Here is a 27,175-nt window from a genome sequence, read left to right as displayed (position 1 = left end):
GAAGTGGCAGCCGCAGATTCCTTGCTGTGTGCGGGTGTCTCCTGCTCTGCTGCGTACTTGCTTGCGGAGTGTGTTTAAATGCTTTACTGGAGTGGCGCTACTTAGTCTGTTGCCCCGTTGACACACTCAGTCCTGTAGCTAAGTTCAGCTTTTGATGGCAGGTGCACTTTCCCCTGTCAGCCACTAGATGGCAGCGAGGCTGTAGGCTTCCATCCGGCAGCAGTCTGCTTTGGCTCGAGTCTCTCCCCTTGTTGTGTTCATCCTCTACTGTCCCTGCTACTCTTGGGCTGCACAGGGGGCTGGAGTCACTGCTGACCCCGGGCAACGGGAGTAAGACCTCACCTCTTCCCTCGGTGAGTGTTTGATTCTTTTCCCTTTGTTCCTGGGAGGCAGAAGGGCCTATGCGTGAGAGTGAGGCACTGCTGCGTGTCTGCGCACAGGGGGGGGAAATGCTCCGTGTCCTGCCGGGTTCACCGGCAAATTTTGCTTTCTCCTGTTTGGGAGTGTTCTGGCAGCCAGTGTCCTTGGGCACACAGTTATAGTTAATTTCGGCGGCGCTGGCCGCTGACAGGCGCTTCATTCCTCCGCCAGGGAGCCCAGGAGGTGGGGGCAAACTTCTCTTGCCGGCGGCCGTCCTGCCTTCACTTCTCTTCGCCCTCCCTGCCCGCGGCAGCCTTCTGCAGTCCTTGGGCAGGGGTGGTGTGTGCTGGGCGATGTGTGGTCGTGCGGGGGCAGGGCGTGTTCTGTGCAGAGCGGGTGGGCTCCGCTTCAGCAATTTCTTGGCGGGTGTGTCATGCTCGACTCAGGGCACCGAGAGGCGGTGCATTTGCGGCATGCTGATATGCGGGGTAGTTACCCGCCTTAGGGGATGGTGATGAGTGCGGTCCGCTGCGGGTCGCGTCACACCCGTCATGGCGCCATTACTTTGCGGGTGGGCTCCGCTTTTAAACACGCTTTACTCTCGTCGCGAGGGGGTCGGGAGGTGGTTAGCTACGCCACTCCCTCCCCTCATTGTTCAATGAGAGTCACGGAGGCGGGGTGGACTCCCGCAAACCTACGGTCAGTCTCTGGTGATTACGGGTAGCCTACAGGCTCACCTCAAGTCCGGCTGGCGTCGCGGGTGGGCTCCGCTGAGTCGCGACGTCCCGCTGCTTCTCTGCTGGGCACCTTGATGCGGGTAGGCACCGCTGGATGCTCACTCTGCCTTCTGTCGCGACCGATGCGGGTGGGCTCCGCTCAGGTCGCTTATCTTCCCCCAGGTACTCTCGGGCAGGGGCGACTCACTGTGGGCCTCCGAGGTGTAGGGTGTGCTCCCGGTCACTGCGGGCTGTGTCGCAGGGCTCTGACTTGCCCAAAGGCTTCTCGGCATGTTGCGCCGTGTTCCAGGGGGTGCCCTCTAGGCGGGCAGCTCTCTCCCCCTTTTCATCGAATTTGGGCAGTGGCACGCATGGTCGCACGTACCGACCACGTCGCCAGTGTAAAGATGGGGCCCTAGGCCCTCATGCTAATGTAATGAGGTGACACGGACACTCAGTTGAGGGTAGTAAGAATGGCCCCGAGCACGTGCGCTCGGTCTCTTTATTGGCAGCGTCATGTGACACCATGACGTCTGTGGTGGGTGGGTGTAAAGTATAGTACATCACTCCTGAACACTAGAACGTGTCCATGCTAGGACACTACAGCTCCCAGACGCCCGTACCGCCAATCCAGACGCCGCTCTCATGGTGATAATACCTATGAGAGCAGCGTCAGTATTGGCATGTCGGTTAGCTTCCCTAAGGCGGCCGGCCAAACCGACATGCGCACTGAAACTCGTGCCCACCAATCCTTCGCCTCCTCCTCCATGCTGTTGTCATCTTGATGTCCCCACCACCAAGACCCAGCACTGTGAAGAAAAATAAAATGATAATCAAACTTTTTTATTATTTTATTTTTTGTTTTCCTCTGCGGGCAGGAGAGCGACGTTCCTCCACCTTAGCTGAGGAGCCATCGCTGGAAGTAACTTTGTCCTCTTACTGGGTGGCTTGCAAATAGTGCTTACTCCTCTACCCATGATGTAATTTGGAATGCGTGGAATGGTTTTCTCGTATACTAAGCAAACAAAGGAACCCCTCGTGGCTGTGTGCAAAGCGTGCTAACATGGGGCCTGATTCAGAAAGGTGAACTTACACATTTGTGTAACTTTATGCTTTTTGGTATTGGAGTTTTACAACTCCACACTCCTGATACTTCTGTGTGTAGAGTTGTCCGCACCTAGAGACTCCGTAATAGGGTCGCAGAACCCTGCACACATATGTATAGGGAGTGCAGAAAAATAAAACTCAACACATATTTTGTGAATAAGGAATTGCATTTTTTTTTACGTTTTCAAGGACTACAAAATGTATTACAAAGTGCAGATTGTGAATCAGGCTCAATACGTTTTATAAATCGGTCGCACAAGCGCCTGCAACACAATATATTCCCTTGCAAGTTGCAAGTGTGTGTGTAGGGGTACACCTGTACCTCTCCCTTTGCCTTGTGGCTCTGAGTTGTAATGTTGACATTGGTAGTCACAAAGAAATTTGCTGCCCCAATCACAAAGCTTATTACCATGGCCCTGTAAACCGGCATAATCACATACTTTGTCTCAATCCTCCTAAAACATGTATCATAAGTGGTTTACGAACATGGAGGACATGTTGAGAGCTTTTGTTGAGCTATGCTGTTTAATACCAATCCACGTAATCTGTCATCCTACCACTGTGCCTATGATTGTTCTGCCTTTACCCTTGGCACTGGATCTGAGTTGCCCTTCTAGAACCACATCTTCCTGAGATCTTTTAGGCCCATCAGTTTTAGCAGCTCTATTTTTTAATGAACCCAGAGGAGTCATCAAACCATCAACACTCGGTGGGTGGTATCGATGGAGCATGATCAATGCTAGATAACTTTGTAGCCAGGTTTTGAAAAGTGTTAATTATGGGTGGAGGACCAGCAGACTTCATCATACGTCTTAATTTGTTCATAAGTCAATGTGACTATACATTAGTGGTCTCAGTGAGTCTGCAGATTCTCACATTACTTCTTCTCTGATTAATGATGAGCACTCCCACAGACAATGAATGGCAGTTGCTAGACATTGAACGAGGGCACATGCTAAGGGTGGCTCTAATTGCTTGTGATAACACTTTGTGATGAATTACAGCTGTAACAAATTGGGTTATTTGCTGAAGGGGATGAGAACCCACTTGAAGAAATAATCACAACCCTTGTCGGTGTGAACCACAAATTTCAATAAATAAAACTGTGCTTAACCCTCTGGCAGCTTGACACACAGCAGTCGGGTTTAACTTAACCCTTTCTCTGCTAGGCCTTCCACCTCCTGTGCTAAGCCTTTTTGTGGCTATTTGGGGTAGGTATTGTTTAGGACCCTTTTACTTTTTGTCCACGTTAGATATCCACGCCGAATCTGCATCCTTTTTGTCCAACATCATGGGGATTTTAAAGGTACCCTGGGTTTGGGGATTCCCCTGGAGGGGACCCATAAATTAGATAAGATACAGCTAATTTTAGTTTTTTGGGGAAAAATGCGGAAAAAGTGTTGCAGAAAAAAGCATATTTGTTCCCCTGCAAATGGTATCAACAAAGGGTTTGTGGTGCTGAAGTTATCACCTTCCCAGCTTTCGGGAACAAGCAGACTTTTGTCAAAAAATCAACATTTTTTATACAGTTTTGGCATTTTACTGGGACATAGACGATTTTTGCTACTTTTTGTGATTGCAACCTCCTTCCAGCTAGTGGTAGAAATGGGTATGAAAGGAATAATGGATCCTGGAAAGTTATACATTTCTGAAAAGTGGATACAATTCTAAATTCAGCAAGGGGTTATTTGTGTAGAGCCTTGAAGTTTTTTTAATAGAAACTAACAATTGAAAATCAGAAAAATTGAAAATGAGTTGAAAAAACAGCCATCTGTGCCAACATTTTCACCTGTAACTTATTCTAAGTATGACAGATTTTTTAAAGCAACATATTGTTTCATTTGTTGGACCCTTCTGGTTGTAGGAATATATAGGACTTGTAGGTTCACCAAGAACCAGAGGAACACAGAGTCGATAATAGAGCAGTGTCTTGCAATGGTTTTTCATTGTGAATCGTGTATATAGCAATTCATTTGGTAAAACGTAAAGAGTGAAAAATAGGTATCAAAGACACCTATGTATTTACAAAATGGGATCAAAATATTGAGTTTAGAAACAGTAGCTAGCTATTTGCACATCTTTGAAATTGTGGGTACCCATACTAGCATGTGAATTTTAGGAAATTTTTCAAAGTGACTTCTTTTTTACACATTGTCGTACACTTGGAAGGCAAAAATGCATAGAAAGTCAATAGGTAATAACAGTTGCTCTACAATTCTGTATTTCCCTAAGTCTCCTGATAAAAAATGGTACTTCACTTGTGTGGGTAGGCCTAGTGCCTGTGACAGGAAATGGCCCAAAACACAACATGGACATACAAGATTTTTACAGTGAAAACAGACACTTTTTCTGCAAAGTGCCTAGCTGTGGATTTTGAACCCTTGCTCAGCCGGCACCTAGGAAAACCTAGCAAACCTATACATTTTTTTAAAACTAGACACACAGACAAATACAGGATGGGGTGAATTGAGTGGATCTCACCAGGTTCTGTTACCCAGAATGCCTTGCAAAGCTTAAACTTTGTAAAACAAAAAAAACATTTTCCTCACATTTCTGTGCTGGAAAGTTCTGGAAGTTCTGGAATCTGCGTGGATTCACAAAATTCCATCCACCCCATATTCCTCAAAGCATACTGATAAAAATGGTACCTCACTTGTGTGGGTAGTCCTAGTGCCCGCACCTGGAAATGGCCCAAAACACACCGCGGGCACACCACATTTTTACAGTGAAAACTGACCCTTATATTGCAAAGTGCCTAGCTGTGGATTTTGAACCCTAGCTCTGCCGGCACCCAGGGAAACCTAGCAAGGCTATATATTTGTGAAAACTAGACAGGAGGGGGTGACTTGTGTGGCTCCCACCAGGTTCTATTACCCAGAATCCCTTGCAAACCTCAAACTGTAAAAAAAATAAAAAATCTCCGATAACTGTGATGGAAAGTTATGGAATCTGTGTGGATCCAAAACAACTCCACCCACCCTGAATTCCCCAACATCTCCTGAAAAAAGCAGAACCTCACTTGTGTGGGTAGGCCTAGTGCCCGCAGCAGCAAAAAGTCCAATGCGCAACATGAACACACCACATTTTTACAGTGAAAACTGACCATTTTTTGCAAAGTGCCTAGCTGTGGATTTTGAACACTAGGTCTACCGGCACCTAGGGAAACCTAGCAAACTTATACATTTTTGAAAACAAGACACCCAGGGAAATACAGGAGGGGGTAAAATATGTGGCTCACACCAGGTTCTGTTACTCAGATTCCTTTGTAAAGGGAGACATCCTTTACAACGCAACTTTTACCACGCAGTGCTTTTACGATGAAACTATTACAACGCATGTTATTACAACACATAGCGCTGGGGGGCACTCTAGGATTAGGGAATAGATTTAATTTACTATCCAACACCTTCCCTACTATCCACGGGGACTGGAGTTGGAATAGTAAATAAACTATTCACTATCCAGCACCCCTTAACGCTATGCGTTGTAACAGCATGCATTGTAAAAACTGCGATGTAAAGGCATGCGTGGTAAAACCATGCGTTGTAATGTCATACATCCCTTTGTAAACCTTAAACCTTATACTTCCTTCAGGCTTCAGGTGGCAGGGCACCCCTGATTCTGAGTTTTCAGAGGTCCAGGATTGTTCAGATTTCAGGTCCTGGGATTGCTACTTTAATGCCTAGTGCAAGCCTGTGAGTGGGTGGCAATCCTTTGTCTAGCCCCAAAACTAGTACTGGTCAGTTCCATTCTGTTTCCTGGTTTGCTTCAGTTAAGTTAGTGAAACAAAAGGTGGGGGCAAGCGTGGTGTTATGTTTCTTTTGTGTGACGGGGCAAATCCTATCGAAATGTGATAAGATCAGGCCACTGCTTCTCTCTAGCCATCCTGTCAGGAAGACCAACTCCCCTCTACACCTAAGCCCTTTGTCCACTGTCTGGCTTCATACGAATTGGGTTGTTGGTTGGACTGGGGTGTGAGCCCTGTTCAAGCAGCAACCACAATCCTTGACAGGGTGAGGCATAAACCAACCTTAAATAAACCTGTGCTCAACCTCTGGAGGCAAGTGAAAGTGTTTTTGCAACACTTCAAACAGTAATAAAGTGGCAAACACCACACAAAAAAGGATTCCATCCCATGTTTAATGAATAGAGTTTTCTTTAATAAATAAAACAAGACCAAAATGACAAAAATCCAATCAGTAGAACCGGAGAGATGCAGTTTGAAAGATTTTTGGAAAAATACACCAAAAAGTACAAACCGCCAACTTTAGGGATCTGGCCGCACTGGACAACAAAGTCAAAACTTTACGCCGACTGCGACGGAGGGTGGGCTGGCTACAGGGACCCAGTTAGGCCTGCTAAACAAAATACCTTAAATCCTGGTTTGCAGAACGTTGCAGTTATCTGTGTCAAAGATCATCACGCAGCCGAACCAATGCATCAGATCCAAAATTTGGCGAGACTGTGATGCAAGGGCCTGCGTTGTCATCGAGGCTGCTGTTGACGATGAATGTGATGGTCAGCTCCAAGGATGCGTCGCTCAGTGGTGCTTAAAAATGCGTTGCGGCCTGTGGCTGCGATTCGTGTCTTTGTGACTGATTCCATCCACGTAGCAGCAGAGATGCATCGGTTCTTCTCAGGGCTGCAAACTCACTTCCAAGTGTCCAGGACTGGGTTGGCACCACTTGGCAGGGTAGACTCACAGATGGCAGAGTCCAGGCACATGTACAAGGATGTTGGAAGCCTGTTGTATCCCTGAGCCTTCAGATGAGGATGCCAGCCAACAAGCCTTTCTAGTCACTGTAGGTTCTGTGCTCAAGAGATGCAGGTCAAGTCGTTCTCACTAGGCAAGAGGGCAGCAGGTCAGCACAGCAGGGCAGCAGTTCCTTCAGTGCAGCAGTCCAGCAGAATGGCAGTCCTTTCAGCAGGACTGCAGCCCATCTCCTGTTTCAAAAGGGACCTGAAACTCCATCTCCTTAACAAATACTTTCCTGACCAACGTCATCTAACCTAGACATCAATATCTGAGTTGACTCCTCTCTCTCTTGACATTCAAGGATAGTTGGTGACGGGAAAATGTTGAATTCACCTTTTATTTTTGACTTTTATCCCCCCCTAGGATACACTGTTTATTTTTTCATTTCTGCTGCTGTATTTTTTATCTCTGGTTTGTTTCCTTACTGCCGGCCTACTTTGTAATGTAATGTCCTTCTGTGTTTTTACAGTGTGTATGTAAAGCGCTCTGATACCTACGGGTCAAGCTAGCGCTACATAAAACTTTTAAAATAAAATACATAAAATCAACAGGTATAGAAGTGTACTGAAGTGGTGGTGTCTGCGGTCCAGAATATATTTCAAGCTATACCTTTGAAGCAGGAGAAGCTTATAGAGGTATGCCTTTTAAGTGCACAGGTACCCTGCCTTCCAAACCCTGACTCCAGACTAAATACTGGGGGTGGGCAGCCCTTTGTGTGGAGACAGGACACAGACTATTCAAGTGTAAGTGGGGCTGGGCTCAGCTTCTCCCTCCCATCCTGCCAGTCATGGCCAATACAGTCACACCTATGCTCCCCATTATGTGTGGCTATCTAGAAGTAGTAAACAAAGCCCAACTGTCACCCACACTCAGTCATGTGACCAGAGACAGGCGGCATTCACCAAATGGCTAAAGAAAGAAAATGTAACTTTCTAAAAGTGGCATTTTCAGAATTTTAATTAAAAATCCAACTTCACCATACATTAGGATTTAATATTGGGATCCTAGATACACTAAACATGAACTGGTTTCCCATTCCCTTTTGGAAATTACACTTATAAAATGAAATAGGTTAACTCCAACATTATTCTATGGGAGAGGTAGGCTTTTCGGTACTGAAAAACTAATTTAAGAGTCTTTCACTACCAGGACTTGTAAAACATAAAAGTACATGTCCTGCTTTTTAAATACATTGCACCCTGCCCTAAGGGCTGTTCAGGGCCCACCTTAGGCTTGACTTATATATATTAAATAGGAAGCTTTTGGCAGACAAAGGGTTTACTTTACAATGTCAACATGGGAGTTTAACACTGCACACATGCAGGCTGCAATGGCAGGTCTGAAACATGTTTAAAGGGCTACATGAGTGGGTGGCACAATCAGTGCTGCAATACCATTTAATTGGCAAGGCAGCGGGCCCAGGTAGTTCTACTATACAAGGGACTTAAAAGTAAAGTAAACATGGCAATTGATTATAAGCCAATTTAACATGTTTAGGAGAGAGTAGAAGCCCTTTAACACAGGTTAGCTGTGGTAATGTGTGCACCGTCCTAAATTCAGCAAAAACAGAAGGTCTGAAAGTAAAAAGATAGGGAAAAACACGCCAAGGATGCCAGGTCTAATAGAGTCCAATACACATTTTCCTGTGAGGGAACCATCAACAGTCCAAGCCAACTGGCCTCTTATAAAAAGGTCCATGAGGCAGGTAAATGTCAACATTCTAAAAGTGCATTTCCCAAAAAATAATTTAAAATAAGACTTTCCCATTAAAGATAATTCCAAATTAGAATTAAAATGAGTGGAAGAAGTATTTTTCTAGCTGTTCCCAAACTGAAATTAGCAGTTATATAAAGTTATATGGTAAACCAGTGTGAGTCTCTGGGAGGCCAGTCTTACCGTAGTGAAAAAACAACTTTGGGGATTGTTCACTGTCAGAACATGTAAAACATTAAATATAAACATCCTACTTAATAGCAGGCATCTTGCCCTGTGAGCACTTAGGGCCTTCCTTAGCGGTTATTAAAAAGGAAGGGTAGGCAAAGGGGTTATCTTGCCATGTTGAAATGCAAGTTTATTACTGCCCTACAGGCTCTAATGGCATGCCTGAGACATGTTGTAGGGAGCTACTATAGTGGGTGGCCCAGTGATTGCTGCAGTCCACTAGGAGCATTTACTCACTGGCTTTTGGCACAGGTAATACCGTATGCTAGGGACCTATAAGTACAATAAATATGCAAATCATGTATATGCCAGTTTTACCATGTTTTGTTGCAATTTGGTTTTTATTTTGGGATACATATGGCAACATTATACAGCATAAGCATTTTTCTCATAGGTTTAATGTACAATTATGCTTCTCTGTTTACGACTGTTCCCTTGGCAGTGTTATGCTAAAAAATATGTAACACAGGCATAATATAGGAAAGGTTGCACATCCCTATTTTTTTCATGAATAACAACAATTCAACTTATTAATAAAACACTGAACTTTTGAAAAGAAAACAGAAAAAAAAGAACTGGGCTGCAATTAACAAAGCACCATTCCTGCATATCTCCTGGCGTCAGGGACAGTTGTGATGGGTAAAGCTCACTTAGAGTCTCATACTCCTGACATTGAACCTGAGTTGTATTAAGTAACGGAAGAAAATGTTGGGCCGCCATACCCTGCGTGCCCCCCTTAAAAAAACCTTAATGTGGGGCTGTTCTAGCTGTAAGAAGCCTGCCTGTTCCCCACAAAGCCAAGATTCTAGGATTCTACACACGATGAGTGGCACATCACCCCAATCTGCCACAGGGTCCAGAGACTACTGTGTTAAGTGTTGTTACCAGGCCCATTAGGTGTACCTCCGCCACTTCTCGGCTGCGTGAATTGGGTACCTGTCTGTGGATGGGTAACGGATCCCACTGCTGCCTGTCCCTGAGGATGTAAGTTACTCAGCAGCAACGCCCACGTCTCCAAGTCCTGCTGGGCATTTTCATCTTTACAAACTATCCACAAGCATCTCTCCTCTGCGACTCCCCATTTACGCATACCTGCTTTCAATCTGGGTAATGTGGGTGGCTCAGACTGTGCCAGTGTATCTCTATACGACACCTAGCAAGTACCAGTCCTAAGTTTGCAAACCTATGTTGCATTCTATTACTTGTCTTTGGGGTCAGCAATACCCCTAAGAGGCAGTGCTTAATGGTTCCCTCATCCCAAAGGCCCATCGGTGCTCAAAGCGTCTCCAACACCCTCAACCAATACTGACGAAGTCGAGGACAATTGCACATCATATGGATGAATGTGGGCGGCCCAGAACCACAGCGGGGATACTCTGCAGAGCGAGTCGCATTGATACCTGCTAGTACGAAAGGGTTCATCAAAGTACAATGCAAATAATGAAATTGTATAAGCTTGAAGCTTGCATTGATGGCCCTTTCTCGTACCTGTGTGAATGCTCTCTTCCATTCACTATCTGTGAGGGGAGTCGGTAGATCTGTCAACCATCTGTTTCGAATGTTGGAGACATCAATGCTACGGTCAGCTTTGAGTGCTCTGTATAGAAGGGAGATCAATACCCTGTAGGTACCTGGATCTAGAGGCCAGACTTACGACCCTAAATTGCAGTCGCAAGCGGGAAATCAGCCCATTTCGGGACCACTGTCTGCCCTTAAAAAATTAAACTGAAAAGTTTCATTTTTCTTTTTTTTAAATGCATCCCGTTTTCCTTTAAGGAAAACGGGCGAAAACGGGCTGCTAAAACAAAAAATAACAGCATATTTAAAAGCAGTCACAGACATGGTGGTCTGTTGACCCCAGCAGGCCACCATCCCTGTCAGTGCCAGCCATTCCTAATGGGGTCGCAAGTTGTGTCTGCCTCATTAATAGTAATGAGGCATGTAATTTGTGACCCCATTAGAAATCATAAACAGTGTCTGAGACACTGTTGTACATCCTAATTTGCGAGTCGCAAATGTGACACACTTCACAAGTCGCAAGTTGGTGGGTTGTACATCTGGCAGCAAAATAGCCATCAATGTGTGGGACTCTTTTGGTACCTCAGGAATGAGATCCATATCTCTCGCGTAGTGCAGGAAAGTTTTGCATATTGCAAAAAATGCCCTCATGGGATTCCGAAGCACTCCTGTGCTTCAGTAAATGTAAGGAATGACTCATTACAATATAGGTCACCCACAGTGAGGCACTCCACCTCGAACCATCTCGTTAAATCCTTGACATTTTGGATATGGCAAAATTATGCAGCCATTGCAACAGTAGCATTTATGCATAAGGCGCCCTACGCAGCGCTAATGTGACTCCTGCTTCCATGCTCCCGCGACCTGACGTACCATAAATGGGTATTCTGGGGGCGTCCGAGATCCCATCATGAGGCATCCCGGTAAGCTATTGTCCCGTCCCCAATTTGCCATGAGCTCTTCCTCTACATCTGGGCCCTCGGCACACCAGAGTGCGGCATATTGGAGGAGGGTGACCATGTAATAAAGCTGCAGGTCAGGAAGACCCAGCCCCCCCCGTTCGGTGTCCAATTTCAGAGCCTCCAATTTAATCTTGCTTCTTTTTCTAGCCCAGACCAGCGATATCAAGAAGATGTTAAGGGTATCAAATGTAGATCTAGGGATAATGCAGAATAAATTCTGCAGGGTGCACAGGCAACGCAGTAGAAGCACTGCCTGGGCAAAGGCCACTTCACCCATGAAAGATAGATGGAGGCGATTTCAGAAGTTAATGGAGGACCGTAATCCAGTGATCACCACCTCCATATTCAATGCATATTGCGCCTCCTTCCTATGTGCTACCTGGATCCGCAAATAGCGAAAATGGGTACATTTCCATTGAAACTCCATTGGGAGGAGGTCGGCTGCATCCGTATTTGTTAACATGGCAAGTGGAAATTGGGTTGATTTTCGTTTATTGACTCTCAGTCCAGGCTCTGAACTGAAACACGATAGAATATTCAGGATAATGGGCATTTACTCCTCTGCATGAGTTAAATACAGCAAGGTGTTGTCTGCATATAGGGATATAACATGCATCCTGCCATCCACCTGGATTCTCCAGCAGTCCATGTCTCTACGTAATCTGATCGCTAATAGTTCCACTGCCAAGGCAAACATGATCAGGGATAGAGGGCATCCCTGCTTCATGCCCCATTTAATTGGGAGCATTTCAGAAATCACCCCACAGTTGCGCAAATGTGCAGGTGCCAAATTATATAGAAGACGTCCCCAAGAGGTATATTCTCGTGAGCACTTCTCAGCGGTAGTCCCACCGTAAGGTGTTGAAGGCCTTTTTAATATCCAAAGCAAGTACTGCGGCCTTGAGGTCCATGTTAGCCTGGCATAAAGCTGCACTGATCTGTATGGACTAGGTGCGTGATAACCCTACTCAATCATATGGCAAGAGCCTTAGCTAATATTTTCATGTCTACTCCCATCATTTATAGTGGTTGATATGATCCCAGCATATGTGGATCCCCACCCAGTTTAGGGAGCATAACTGTGTGGGCCCCTCTCATCGATGTAGGTAAGAGACCTTCTCTCTTGGTCTCTTGTGGGGTTTCTAGGAGTCGAGGGAGCAGAATGTCTGTGTTAGATTTAGGGGTCTCTAGTTGGCAGAGGTAGGTACCTTTGACCAAATAAGAAGCCTTGTGTCTAGTCAGGGTAAGGGGGTGCACTCCTAAAATAACCCCTGCTCACCCCCTTGGTAGCTTGGCACGAGCAGGCATTCTTAACTCAGAGGCAGTGTGTAAAGCATTTGTGAACACATACAGTAACCCAGTGACAGCACTACAGATGGACACCACACAAGTTGTAGTATAACAATAAGTATTTTATATAGACTTAACACAAGACCACAAAGAACAAACAATCCACAAGACTGTACTTTAAAAATGGTAAAATGAGCTTAGTTCTCTTAAGATGTAAAATGCGTCACTTTGACTTCAATGTACCTTTGCATGCGTAATGCTATACACCGAAAGTAATGCAGGGAAGGTGATGCGTTGGTTCCTTACACGCAAGAACGGTGATGCGTTGGGTACCTACTGATGCGTAGGGGATGCTTCGGTTCTTCTCGGCGTGGGAAGGTGATGCGTCGGTTTCTTACTGCGCTTCTGTGGCGATGCGGCTCGAGACGCCGTGATGCGATGAAGATCCGGTGCAATGAAACAAAAATGGCATCTTCTCCTTGATGCACAGTGATATGTGCACTCCCGACGGCCGTGCGGCGACTCAACGACTCTTCTGAGCCGCAACAGGCCCTGCGACACGCTTCCCGGTGATGCGGCGGCATCTAATGCGACGTCGATCCTCTTCTCCGGTGATGCGAAGCGCTTCGGCAACGATGCGACAGCTGCAGCGGCGAAACGCTTTCCTAGCGATGCAACAACATCGGCAGTTCGTCAACACGCTTCTCCTTCGTGCATCGCGCTTCCAGCTCCTTGTGACATGCAGTCCCTCAGAAAGCCCAGCACAACTGCAGGCACTTCCAAAGAACTCTTGGGGAACTGGTGGGTGAAGTCTGTTGTCCCTGAGATTTCAGCAGGAGGCAAGCTCTATCTCAAGCCCTTGGAGATAATTCACAAGTTGAATGAAAGTAGCACAAAAGTTTTTTCTCCTCTCTTTAGCAGTCAGGCAACCACTGCAGGCCAATCCCTCACGCTTAGGGATAGCCTCTCCGCAGTCTCTCTGGTTTCTCTCCTCAGCAAAGGTTTCTTCTTGTTTCCCAAAAGTGATCTAAAGTTCTGGGGTTTGGGTCCCCTGTTTTATACTCATTTTCCCTTTGTTCTCTGAAGGCAGAGAGGCCTTTGTCTAGTCCAGACCAGTTCTGTTCAGTCTTGGAGCACTTTGTTGACAAGACTCCTTCTTCCCTCTAACCGTGTAGGCCATGGACATCAGATACACCACAGTAGGTGGAGCCAGGATTGTGGAGATAAGGCACAGCGCATTTCAGGTCCCAGGTGCAACTCCTCCCACTCATCTACATGCAGATCTCTCCATTCAACCCTGTGCTGACTCACCCTGTCTCCTGGAATCCCCCAGCCCCTTTCACTCAAACTCCAGACAAGGAATACACAACTTAGCAGAGGCAGGCTTGGATAGTTAGGCTAGAAAATACCTACTTTCTAAAAGTGGTATTTTCAAACACAGAATGTTAAAACCAACTTCACTAAAAGATGCATTTTATCATTCTGAGTTCAGGCATACTAAACTCGAATTTCAACCTAGTTTCCTTAGTCAGTTAGGATTAAGAGATGTAAAAATCAAACTGCCCATTCTGGCCTATGGGGAACATGTAGCCTTGCAATAGTTTAAAAAACGAAAATGGCTGTAATTCATTATTAGGACATGCCACACACATCAGGGCATGCCCTACTTTTTACCTACAATGCACCCTGCCCTTGGGCCTATTATAGGGGTGACTAATATGCAGAAAAAGAAAGGTTTAGAGACTGGCAAGTGGGTGCACTTGCTTAGTTAACATGGCAGTACCAGACTGCACACAGGCTCCACAATGGCAGACTTGAGACACACTTTACAGGCTGCTTCTGTGGGTGGCACAACCAGTGCTGCAAGCCCACCAGCAGCATTTGATTTACAAAGCCCTGGGCACACTCAGTGCACTGAACTGGGGTCTGACGAGTAAACCAAACCAGCCAATAATGGAGTCACTCATCCATACATCAATTTACCATTGGGAGAGCATATGCACTTTAGCACTGATCAGCAGTGCTAAACTGCCCAGAGTCATAAAACAGCCAACAGGTCAGAAAAAATACAGGAGGAAGGCAAAATGTTCAGGGATGACCCTGCAAAAAGGGCCAAGTCCAACAGTCTGCATACGTTTGAAAGTATTTTACAGGGAGACCATTAGGGCTAAGGGTTTTAGAGCAGGCCATTGCGGCCAGTGCTTCTTGCATGTCTTCCAGTTTGACCTCTGCATTGAGTCTCTCATGCTGGTCATTAATTAGACTAGGGAGTATGAGGTCACTCAGAAAATGGTGTCAGGGGTCAGCCCCTCATCCTCTTTGTATACGGAGGACATGTGGGCATGTAAGAGGGAGTTAATACAGTTTTGCGTGGAGGTATAGCTGCCGGCTGGTTTTTGGAGCATGAGTATGATTAGAGGGGGGGCGCTCGCGTTTAAGTAACCATGCTAGTAAACGACTTGACTTGTCTCCCTCCTGATGGAGCAATTCACAGTATTCGTGGTGGACCAAGCAATCTAGTTTGTCCCAGATCTCTCCTACGCTACGCTGGGCGTTTAGCAACAAATCCAATGCCAAGGTTCCACCAGGCTTTGTCCTTTCCAGCCTCGCTAGGTTACTTTCTGCCTGTGTTAGCTCTTTGTCTAGTTTTCCCCTTAGGTTACCTACACTCTTGCAGCATTCCCCGCATATCACGACTTTCAGGGCTTCCTATTCTGTCTCCCTTTTACCAGTGGATCCCCAATTAATATCAAAATAGCTGCTCAGTGCACCTCTTATTTCCCCTTTGAAAGCATTATCTTTTAATGTGTACAGTTTTAGTTTCCAAAGCGGAAATCTAGGGCGGCGGCATCAGGGCCCCCACTCCAGGAGTACCGGAGCATGGTTCGAAAGATATCGTCCCAGCAACTGCTTGTGGTGTGCCATCACCGCAGCTTCACCCAAGAGCAGGATGTGGTCCAGTCTTCTAAAAACTGTATGTGCTGGAGTGTAACAGGTGTAACCCCTATCACCCGGGTGCATCGTGCATTACATGTCCGTGTAACCTAATCAGTCTATGATACTCCGGAGGGTGTCAGTCATGTTTGGTTTAGAGGGGATCCTAGGGGGATGTCTAACCAAAGTATTATCGCAAACACAGTTAAAATTCCCAGCCCACACCACGGTGTGCCTACAAATGGCAGAAGGATGGCTTCTAATTGCAGAAAAAAGTTGAGATTGTCTATGTTGGGAGCGTAAATATTCAGCAGGCATATCTCTCTACCATCTAGTTCTGCATGCATCTGGAAATACCTTCCGTCAATGTCCGCCTCACTGCTAAGGAGTTTGAACGATATCTGTGGGGCCGTCCACGTAACTACCCCTAGGGAATATGTAGAGTATGTTGCAGCAAACATTTGACCCATCCATTTTTTGTGGAGCTTATTTACCTCTGACTCGGAAAGATGTGTTTCCTGTAGCATTGCTATATGTATGCCATGGCGCCAAAGGTAAGTGTGTATCATTTAATGGAAGAGTTAAGGCCCTGTACATTCCATGTTACAATTTTAAACTGTGCCATCTGTCCAGTAGTAACAAACGCCATTTCATTTCTCATGTGCTGCCATTGTTGCCAACAATTGTTCCTATAACAATAACACTCCACTTTCCCCACCACCGGGTAAACACTGTGTAAACAATTTGTGCCCCCCCAATCATGTGACTAACCCCAGAGGTTCTACATGGAAATCAGACTACTATTAAAAGCACATTCAATTGTGAACCACTAATACCAAGCAACAAACTCAATTAGGTGCAGGATGGAAGAGAGCACCCGGCGCAGCACCAAGTAAAACCCCGCCCGTACCCTCCTCCCCTGCCACGCAAACAGGCACACACTCACACAATTACACTCATACCAATGAAGGAAAAGAGAAGGAAAAATAGAAGGGAGAGCAGAGGAATGAAAAAGGGGGAGGAGTTGGCCCATTCACACATTGCATTGCTGCTCCTCCCAACATGCCCCGTGAAAGTCCTGGTACCCTCCGGCCTAAATGCGCCACTTGCAACCACAGCCAAGCATTTACGCGCACGCAGTCCGAACCTCACGCCTTGTGCATTGTCATTATTGTCCATTCAAAGCCAAGATGATGGGGCTACAATGAGTCAAGGAGCAACTGTCTGTGGCATGTCTTCTACCACCTCTACGGTGCAATTGTCTGAGCTAGTTGCAGTCACTACCTCCACCAGTGCCCTGACCTCCTCTTCCTCGATTTGCATCTATTTTAGGTCAATGTGGGCCAGGCGCCCCTCATCTTTGTCCGAGTTGGCTCTCTCCAGGTCAGGGGATCCATCCTGCGATATCACTCTTCTCTGAGATAAGCGTGGGGTTGTTTGGTGTTTTGTCTGTGCCTGCTGGGCCTTTGGGAGCGCTGCGTGCCCCGGGCCGAGGTATTTGTACTTCTTGAAGGCAAGAGGCGCCCCTGTCCCCACACCTCCAGCCAGTCCCACACTTCCTCGGGGGTAGTGAAGAAATGAGATCTGCCTTTGTGGATTGCTTTTAGCTTGGCTGAGTAGAGCAACATGTACTGTAGTTGCATAGCCCTCAGTTTCTGTTTTACTCCAGTGAATGACATCCTCTGTTGCTGGACTAGCCTTGTGGAATATACGTATAGTATAGTTCTCAAAGTGGGGATCTCCCACCCGCCTGATCTCCCGGAGGATGCAATCATGGTCTCTGTAATTTAGATTTTTGGCTATGAGGATGTGGGGTGCAGCACTAGCCAGAGGAGTCAGGGTCAATGCACGATGCTCCCTCTCGATTATAAATAGTTTGGGCATGGAGGCCTCTGGTAGCAATTTTTTAATCCAGTGTGCTAGGAACTGTTCCAGGGTTCTTCCTTCAGCCCCCTCCGGAAAACCAACGAATCACAGATTACATCTCCTCGAGTGCCCCTCTGTATCTTCAGCTCTGTGCTCCAGGGTCGCGGTCTTTGCTGTAAGGTCCAAGAAGGCTGTTTTCTAGGTCGCTGTTTCAGCCTGCAATTCTGTGACGGTCTGCTTCATGGCTATAGAGTGCTCTACAACTGTCTGAAGATCCACTCTCAGTAGGCCAAGATCCAAAGAAGCCACCTCTATTACTATATACTACTGCGCTTGAGGCCTCGATGGCTGCGAGAATGTGTGCACTTGTGGGGTTGGTCTGAAGCACGTCTGCTGGCTGCAGGGGGTCCTGGGGCCCCTCCATTAAAGGGGGGACACCTTGCGCAGTGTATTGAATAACCTTAGTTTGTTGTGCCCATCTCTGTGGACTGTCCTTCCCCATTGCTCCTTCCGAGTGGGTCCACGGTGTTAGTCAGAGTGTGGCACAGTTTTGCACATGCCACACCTACGGTCTCTGGGCTGCGTGCTCCCTGCGAGGCTCGAACAGACAGTTGAAGGTCTTTCACTCAATGTCACCAATGCGAGTTCTAAGTGGAAGGTATGGGTTGCTGCCGTGGGTCCGAGGAGGTGATCTCTCATGGCCTGCACTCGCTAGGGGAGGTTCTAAATAATTATTGACGGTGATGCATGGGTAGTCAGGTGTACTGGTTCAGTGAGTCACTCAACCCAGTGTGGGTCAGTGGTGTCAGCGTATTCACATGTGTACAGCCGGTGGTGCTGGAGAGGATCCACAGAGCCCACCACACAAAACCTGAGACTGATCCAGCAGCCGCATTCAAAATTGAGGGACGTGCAGCTACGTCTTTCACTGTTCCTTTCAACAACTGGTTACAGGATGGGTCCCCTTACGCCGGAACTGTGGAAGGGAGACCCAGCAGCCGTGAGGAGCAGGCATGGCCACAGCGCAGTCCCCTGCAGGGTTGTCCTAGATTGGCCCTCCTCAGTGTCGTACGCCATGCGTCGCAATCTTCCCTGCACAAGCCGCCTGGATGAACTCTGCCCTCCTAGCGATCAGCCATGTGTGCACAAAATGCTTTTAATATAATTCCTTAGGGCTCTTGCTATGTGTTGATTAGGCGGTGTAGACAAATTGCGGTTACGGCCCTCCCTGCCCAGTCACTGAGCTCCGGTGACCTGGGTGGAAGATGCCACCCTCCCAATGACTTAAGTGCCTATCCTGCCACTCCTGATGTGACACTGATCTCTGTAGGCTTCGAGACTCAGGCCTTTTTATTGCTGGGTGCTCCCCCAGCAGACCTAGGACTGTACGTGATAGCCGCCACTGTGACCTCCAGGTCGCCAGTCCAGCAGCTCCAACCACACCACTCGTTGGGGGCGGGTGCGTTTTGAGACGTTCTCCCAGTGGCAGCCTGGGCCCCTTGCTTGACGATGACCCCAGCTGGTGGGTGACGGCCACGCCCCATTCAGAGACCTCCTGCCTCGCAGCCAGCTTCAGGGTCCAGCTCCGGGCTCCTCGTGCTATGGCCAGGCACTCAGGAGGCAGGCTCCACCTCTCCAGACACCCCAACCAATTGGTTGCTCACGGCCTCCCACCAAGCAGCCTCCACAGTGCAGCCGGCCAGTCTCCAGGCACTTGAGGTCAGGGATCTTCATTTGCGCCATGCCGCAAACAGACGGATGGGCCGTAGAGATGCGGTCCACACAGGGCTGGACTGGCTAACGGGCGTTTTGGTGTGCTGCCGAGCAAATCGTTTCCCATACCTTGCAGAATACCTATAGAGCGTGTCTTTACAAGTTCAAAACTAGCCTGATTTGCAAATGTGGGACACTTTTTTTAGCTATCTCCTTTGCTAATGGGGGCCACTTTTATTTGGGTGCCTGGACCTATTTCTCCACCCATTCAGCCCTGGGTGGAATATGAGGACAGTGTTTAAGTATCGGGCAGAAGGTAGGACTGAGGTGGGATGTATGTTAGAACTTAAAATGGGGAATTTCAAAAGGCTAAAACAGAGGTCTACCTCTTTCCGCATGGGGCAGTGTTCTGGGGCTTGACTCGGTACAGTACTAAATAGAATTTAAATTAACTTGCGTCGTCAGTGCCTTAAGAGCAGTCCACTAGGCCTGGAACTTACCTGTATGTCCTTAGCTCGACTGAGGAAAGGTGAGCATCTATTTTTGTGCAGGAGCAGGGGAAAAAATGCAGAATTCTGTGAGATCAGGCAGCGCAGGCCTGCTGTAGAAGCCAATGAATGCTTGGTGGTCCCGGATGGATGACATGGAGTTTCAATGATACACCTGTGTCACAGCAGTAAGAATTTGTTTAACTCAATCTCTGAAGCACCTACAGCAGCATTACTCAAGTAATACTTGTTCACACTACCCTCACACTTAATTTCATCCTCATTGGTCAATGTCTGATTCTCTCTGATGGTTTCTGTTCAAGCTTTGTGGATAGGGTGGTGATAGCTCTGGGAAAGCCGAGCAGTACAGCCTGGCTAAACCCCTCAGTTGGCAGCTCCCAAAAAGACATTTAGCACACGTGGAGCCAGGCACTGAGTGCAGTGGTCTGTTCTTACGGCTGTAGATCATGCAGTGGGTGGGACCTCACAACAGAGGGGGCTGGGGGGGGGGGGAAGAAAAGCATGGCAAGGCATAGCAAGACTTATTTCCAATATTTATTTACCTTTTAGTCGGACCGTGCTGCATTTAGAACGTCAGTGCTTGACTTACACATGGAAATAAGGACACATGTTTATTTACACTGCCACATCCATGAGAGAAGGAAATGCCTTTTGCTAATAGTGTAACAGATAATCTCAAGACATCATGCCTGTTGCTTGCATGTGTCCCAAATCACCAGCCACAGAGTTTAATAGACACCCTACCAAAGCCTTGCGTCAAATATTTATTTTATTTTTGGATTACAATAGCCCTGAGAGAACTCCCGAACTCTTTTTATACAGGCATAAAACAGGGGATAGAAGATTATGTTCTCCCCTATGCTTTGACTTAACCTTTGGTATCCACAATATTATACGTTTTAGAAATCTAACCCAAACATATTTTTCTTTTACAGTTTATCGTGGTTTCTGGACGGTTTTCGTGTTGCTCGGTGTGGTTACTATTGTGGCTGGAGGATTCTTCATCATCTGTGCGGCCCCTTTTTCGAGTCATGGGCTTTATAAAGCAGGAGGAGGTCTCTTCATTACAGCTGGTAGGAGGAAATTAATCCCATATACTTTTTATGCGTTTCACAAGTAGGTACACCCATTCAAAGATTATGTTGATGGACAATATTAACGAGTTTGATGATGTTTGTTTCAAATGCAGATTTAAATTCACTATAAAGCTTAATATTACAGAAGAATCAACACAGTCAAGCATTTTACATTTTGTATGAAAAGGTTTTTACTAAGCTTCACTAACATACTGGCACATTTACAGCATGGGCAGCAGTCCTGTACTTCCTCATACAGAGCAATTGTATAACACAGGCAGCAGCAGCAAACTCTTCACACACACACACACACACACACACACACACACACACACACACACACCCGCAGACACACACATGCATATACACACACACACACACATGCATACACACACACACACCCCCCACACACAAAACCACACACACACATGCATACACAAACATGCATACGTGCATACACATGCATACGCACACATACACACGTATACACACCCATACACACATACACATGTGCATAAACATACACACATACACATGTACACACACACAAACACACATACACCAACATGCATACACATGCATGCATGCATACACACGCATACACACGCACACACATTTCCCCCTATGGCTTAACTACATATATTAGGACCTATTCTAACTCCATGCATGCCGTGTTACTGGGTGTGCTATCCAGCAGACCAAAGCAATTATACCTGTGCTTTTGGCATTTGATGTACTTTCTTAGAAAGACTTACAGACACTGTGGAAACATGTGCCTCACCGCGATGCGGTTGTGGGTATTTCTTTTTGAAATTGCCTTTGTTTTGGTTTTACATTGTTTTAATACTAATTATGTCGGCACCGCCTTATATTTTATGTGAGAAAGGGAAGTTGTGAACCATTGCCCACGTTACACTGTTTTAGTCTGTGGCATCATGTGCTAGAACCCAATTTTAACTTAACCGCCTACCCACTGCGCCATTCTCTTAATAATTTTAATGACCTTCACCGTTCTCTGGTCCGCTGCGGCTGCTGTGACATTTGCTGCAGAGAGAGTCGGGGTCCATTGCAGTCCTCATTTCCTATGTGAAAATAGACTGCCACCATCTTGGGCAGGTTGTCAGTCTAGTCTTCAGTGTTTTCTTGCACATTGACGCTTAAAAGCAGCTGCAGGGCGTGGATGTGGGCGTACCGCAGGCGCACCGAAGACAAGCCCGTCTGTGCCCATCCACGCCAGGACGACACCAGACGCCAGGACCCCTGCCCGTCCTTTTACTTCAGATGCCATTATTTGTCCTGGCAGTGCTACCAATATGGCGAGGAAATGCTCTTCTAAAGAACTAAAGCAAATCCAGCTGGCTAGCACCAAACTTTGCAATTCCTCTCTGAGCTGTATCAAGAGCTTTACTGAAACCTGGCTCTGTGATGCCGCTGTTTCCTGCATTTCATTATCCATACCTGAACATTACTCACTGGTTAGATCTGACAGGACTGAACGCTCCAAGGAGGTATCACCATTGCCTTTTATGATTCCCTAAAGGTCGAGCTAATTGACACCCTATGCACTGATTGGCTAGAGATAGGCAACTTCAAGTTATTGTTATCTGCAACAGAAGCCGGGAAAAGGGCATAACTGTATCGCCCTTCAGGCACTAAGAGGGATTTTACGCAGGCGCTAATCAATTATATTGCACCTTATGTTTTGGCCTTCGAAAAGTTCCTAGTATTGGTCAACTTTTAACTACCATGGCTAAAATACCAATGATCTAGGTGGGACTCAACTCTTAGCTGACTTGGAATAACTAGGGCTTAAACACATATTGTCAGGCCCTACACATAGTGCAGGACATATGTCGGATCTCACTTTTATAAATGTTGAGGATGTATCATGCGATTCTCCGCTTCCTGTTACTTGGTCAGATCATCATCTGATCAAGTTGTCCATTCCACGTAACAACGCTGACGGAAAATGGTCAATAAAACTTGTCGCAACTTTAAAATATTTACTCCGGCCACCTTTATGGAGGTTTTTAATACCCCTCCGCTTTCATCATATCCGGATGTGGACTCAGACTATCTATTTACCATTACTCCTTAATATCCTCCTTCGATCACATAGCACCTCTCAGGATATCCTCATCCGTTTCTTCTAGAAGTCCAGCTCCATGGTATACCGACAAGCTGCACCAAGAGAAACCAATTTGTAAACGCCTTGAACGTAGATGGCAGACCACAAAATCCACTAAGGATAAAATAGAATGTCGATCCAGGCTTGGAGTTTATCATAATCCTATTAGGGCTGCACAGAAATCATATCTAGCCTCCGCTATTGGGAAAGCAGGCAATCGCACTAAAGAGTTATACAAAGCGCTAAGTAGCTTTGTGGAACACTGAGCCTGTGCCTCTACAATTTTGACTTTCCATGAACTGTGTAACGATCTCACCAACTTCTTTGCAGGTAAAATAGTGAACATTTACAATAAGTTTTCAGTTATTCCTGAATGCTTTGATAATGAGTTTGACCTTAACTTCCCACATCCTACAGCCACATGCAGTTTGAGTGACTTTGAACTCTACTCGGAGGACCAGGTGTCGGAAAAGCTTTCCCATGTCAGGTCTGGTTCACCTCAAGACCCCTGCCCCCCTAGGACAACTCCTAGTTTAGTAATATGCGTGGAGCTTGCAGTCAAGGACTTATACAATCTTCCATTGACTACGGCTACAGTGCCTAAGGAATTGAAGTGTGCTTTAGTATCTCTGTTACTTTAAAAACCCACAGCAAATTCTCATTTTCTCTCTAACTATTGACCAATTTCGATGTTACCGTCACTTGCCATAGCTCTAGAAAGGTATATTAATAAACAACTTTCAGCCTTTCTAGAAGAAAACTACAACTTGGGTTCCTCACAATCAAGTGTTTGAGAGCTCCACAGCACTGAAACAGCCTGCTGGCCTTAGCTGATAATATCAGGCTCTCCCTAGATGTTGGAACCCCGGTCATGTTGGTACTGCTGGATTTGACAGCAGCGTTTGACATGGTCTTCCATTCTATTCTAATCCGTAGGCTTCACGAGGCAGGGCTGTACGACAGAGCACTACACTGACTCAGGAACTTCCTTTGCAGTCAAATTAAACGAGTCTACATGGACTCTTTTGAGTCTCAACTGATGCATATAAACAAGGGAGTGCCTCAGGGATCGTACCTGAGCCTAACTCTGTATAACATCTATGTAGCCCTGCTGATCCAAATCGTGAGAGCCTGTGGTGTGGAAATCATGTTGTATGCCGATGACACTCAAACTTCTTATCTCCTTTGGACTTGACCCAGACAAAGTGAAAAGTACATTTGCAAATTGCATGAGAGAAATTGCTGCTTGGGTGAGTAACAACTGCCTCCAAATAAACATTGATAATACAGAGATCATGTTATTTGGCAAAGCGACCGAGAAATGGTCAGCAGAATTGTGGCCTTCAGAACTTGGTCCCACTCCCTCTCCTAAGCAGGTAGTGAAAAATCTTGGCGTGAAGTTAAACCAATCTCATCCTATGAAAGACCAAGTGAATGCCAACTTTGGCCTCTGTTTTGTCACTGTGATGCTTTAAAAAAAAGCTCTCCTGTGGCTTCCTGACACTGCCAGGAAGACTCTTGTCCAGGCTCTTATCACCTGCCGCCTTGACTATGGTGACGCTTTGTTGACATCAGTAAACGACAGCTTGCTGTCCAAACTGCAGGTGGTCCAGAAAACTGCGGCACAACTAATATGCAATCTACCTCAACACTCATCTTCCTCTCCAGTTCTCAGGATGCGTCACTGGCTTCCGATTAATAACTGTGTCATTTTCAAACTATGATGTCTGTCACATAAGGCCCTCCACAAGTCTCAAACTGTCTATTTGTCCACTCAATTATACCCCTACCTGCCTCCGAGATGTTTAAGATCTTCAGATAAGGCACTTCTGGTGATCCCACACATTTGTACTTTAAGATATGGGGCAGATCTTTCTCTTACACAGCCCCTTATCACTGGAATACATTCCCTCTCAGTCTTTGCTCTTGCTAAGCTTTCACCTCCTTGAAGAAAGGTTTGAAGACTTGGCTGTTTTAGAATGTTTTATCTTCTTTTGAGCAGCACAGCACTGAGATACTCCTCTTGGAGTGAGTCGTGTGCGATACCAAATGTTCAGATAAAATAATACATGGTGTTTGTCTGATTTTGTCAGGGTTCATCAACATTGGGAGGACTGGTCTGGTTCCCACAGTATGTACTCACGCACACATTTATAGCATAGACAAAAGCAGTGCAAACTTTCGAACATGCCGAGGAGGCACAGCATGAGCAGAAGCAGTACAATCGTCCCTCTGACAAAATGCTTCCATTGTGCTGGTGGTTACACTAATTTTGCTGACTGTGACTCTTTCTGGATTACCCGCAGGTGGCAGTTCCAAGTCTAAAAATTTACGTTTTTGTGGGACATAGTCCATGTGAAGTGCCAGTCCAGGACTGTGTTGGCTCCACAGATCTTAGATCTGATAATTGTGGTGTTGTTTTTCCCCGAACCTTTTTCCTTCACTAATCCTGTTTTTCTAAATTTGTTTTTCTTGCCTCTAGGACTCTGCACACTTTGCCACTGCTAAACAGAGCTAAAGTGGTTGTGCACACAAATGTAAACATGGTAAAATTGGCCTACACACAAATAGCATATTTAATTTACTTGTAAATTCCTATTAAAGTGGCATACCATATACCAACGGCTGGTAAATATAGCCCTTTAAAACCTGTCTCAGGCCTGCCATTGCAGTCTGTGTGTGCAGTTTTAAATTGCCTTTTCGACATGGTAAAGTAAACCTTTCATCAAGAGTAAACCTTCCTTTTCAAAACATATAAGTCACTCCTAGGGTAGGCCCTAAAAAGCCCATAGGGCAGGGGGCGTTGTATTTAAAAAGTTGGACATGTACTCTTAAGTTTTACATGTCCTGGTAGCGAAAACCTCTCCATTTTGTTTTTAACTCCTGCATGGCCTACCTCTTCCATATGACAACATTGGAGAATCTTATTGCATATAATGAGTGATTACCTTTGATTAGGAGCAAGTAGGAGCACTATGTTTGGTGTCCGAGAATTGTAATTTATAACCCTCTTTAAAGGTAAAGTTGGATTTTAAGTCACAAAATGAAAATGCCACTTTTATAAAGTTCAAATTTTCATGTCCTAACCTTTTGAGGCATGCAGCCTATTACTGGGTCAGATGGCTAAGTGCAGTTAGCTGTTGGTCTTTGTGTATTCCTTTCTGAGGGTAGTATTACAATTAAGGGTCTAGGGGTCGGCAGGATGAGCAATCCTAATTTGATGAGGGGCACCTACCACACTTGCACTTCAAGGACACTGGCCCAGCTCACACATAAAGGACTTCATACTGGCCAGTTGTGCACCTAGGAAGACTGGAACCAGGCAGAGAGGAAGGAAATTCTAGATACATCTATGGAGGAAAAACCACAGTAGCTTCTCTCACTTCAATGGAGGCACCGGGTATAAAAATGGGACACTCAGATCTAATTTTCAGTACTATCCTGGTCCTGTAGATACAACTGAAGGATTGACCTTCTGCCAGATTCCAGCCCTGCTGCTTGAGGCCTGACCTGCTGTATGAGAAGGAAGACTGAACCTGCACCCATCATCCCTGGCTGAAGTGACACTAAGTGACAAGACCGACTCTCCTCCTGTTCTAAGGTTAAGGGGCACAACAAGCTCCAGAGACTGTTCTGCAACTGCCCAGCTGACCTGCTGTAAGTGGACCTGCCTGGATCTGCCATAGCTCTGCTGCTCTCTGCTGGAGTGAGTTCCTGATCCTCAAGAGATGTCTCCCAGGTTTTGGACCCTTGGTTTGCCATTAGTTGATCCCTCCTTAAAAGAAAGGAGACATCCTGAAGTTTTGTGCTCTATGTGACTGAGAACAGGCCTGTTTGTGCCAAGATATTGTCACCTGCAGCCGACCGTGAATGCTAAACTTTGATGACCCTGACTCTTTGCACTACAGCGACCACCAGCGATGACCGGCACCATGACCTGCTCTTCGCGCTACAGCATCAACTGCCCCTGTGATTGCTAATGCAAATCTCCAGCAATGCCCATCCACGATGCCCAACAGGATCTTCGCACTATAGCGACTACCAACTGTGATGCCAGGCCTGCTCTTTGGGTTACAGCGACGACCCTCTGCAACACTTTCTCTGCTCCTCGAGGCCCCCTCCTCCGTCAATGGAGCTCTTCATGCTGCACTTTAGAAGGTAAGTATTTAGTAGGACTAACCTGGTCCCTATATTGGGCCTGTGCTCCATTGTAGTAGGTCTGAACTTGTGAGTTTCACCCAGTCTTGCACGACCTGATAACCATGAGTGGTGCTTTGTCCTTTTAGGCACTATACTTAC

The 27,175-nt window shown here is 46.3% G+C and overlaps 1 protein-coding gene across 1 annotated transcript in view; it reads left to right on the top strand.

Annotated features, from left to right (window-relative positions):
• TMEM182 (transmembrane protein 182) overlaps nucleotides 1-27,175 on the top strand; it is a 105,358-nt gene that overhangs the window by 60,730 nt on the left and 17,453 nt on the right. The window contains exon 4 of the mRNA XM_078658002.1: nucleotides 20,608-20,745. Coding sequence (XP_078514128.1) covers nucleotides 20,608-20,745 — 138 coding nt within the window. The remainder of the gene's footprint in view (nucleotides 1-20,607; nucleotides 20,746-27,175) is intronic.

Source organism: Lissotriton helveticus, chromosome 8 (genome assembly GCF_964261635.1).
Source record: "Lissotriton helveticus chromosome 8, aLisHel1.1, whole genome shotgun sequence".
Lineage (NCBI taxonomy): Eukaryota > Metazoa > Chordata > Amphibia > Caudata > Salamandridae > Lissotriton > Lissotriton helveticus.
Note: the sequence above shows the minus strand (reverse complement) of the source record. Positions and strands in the feature narration are given on the sequence as shown.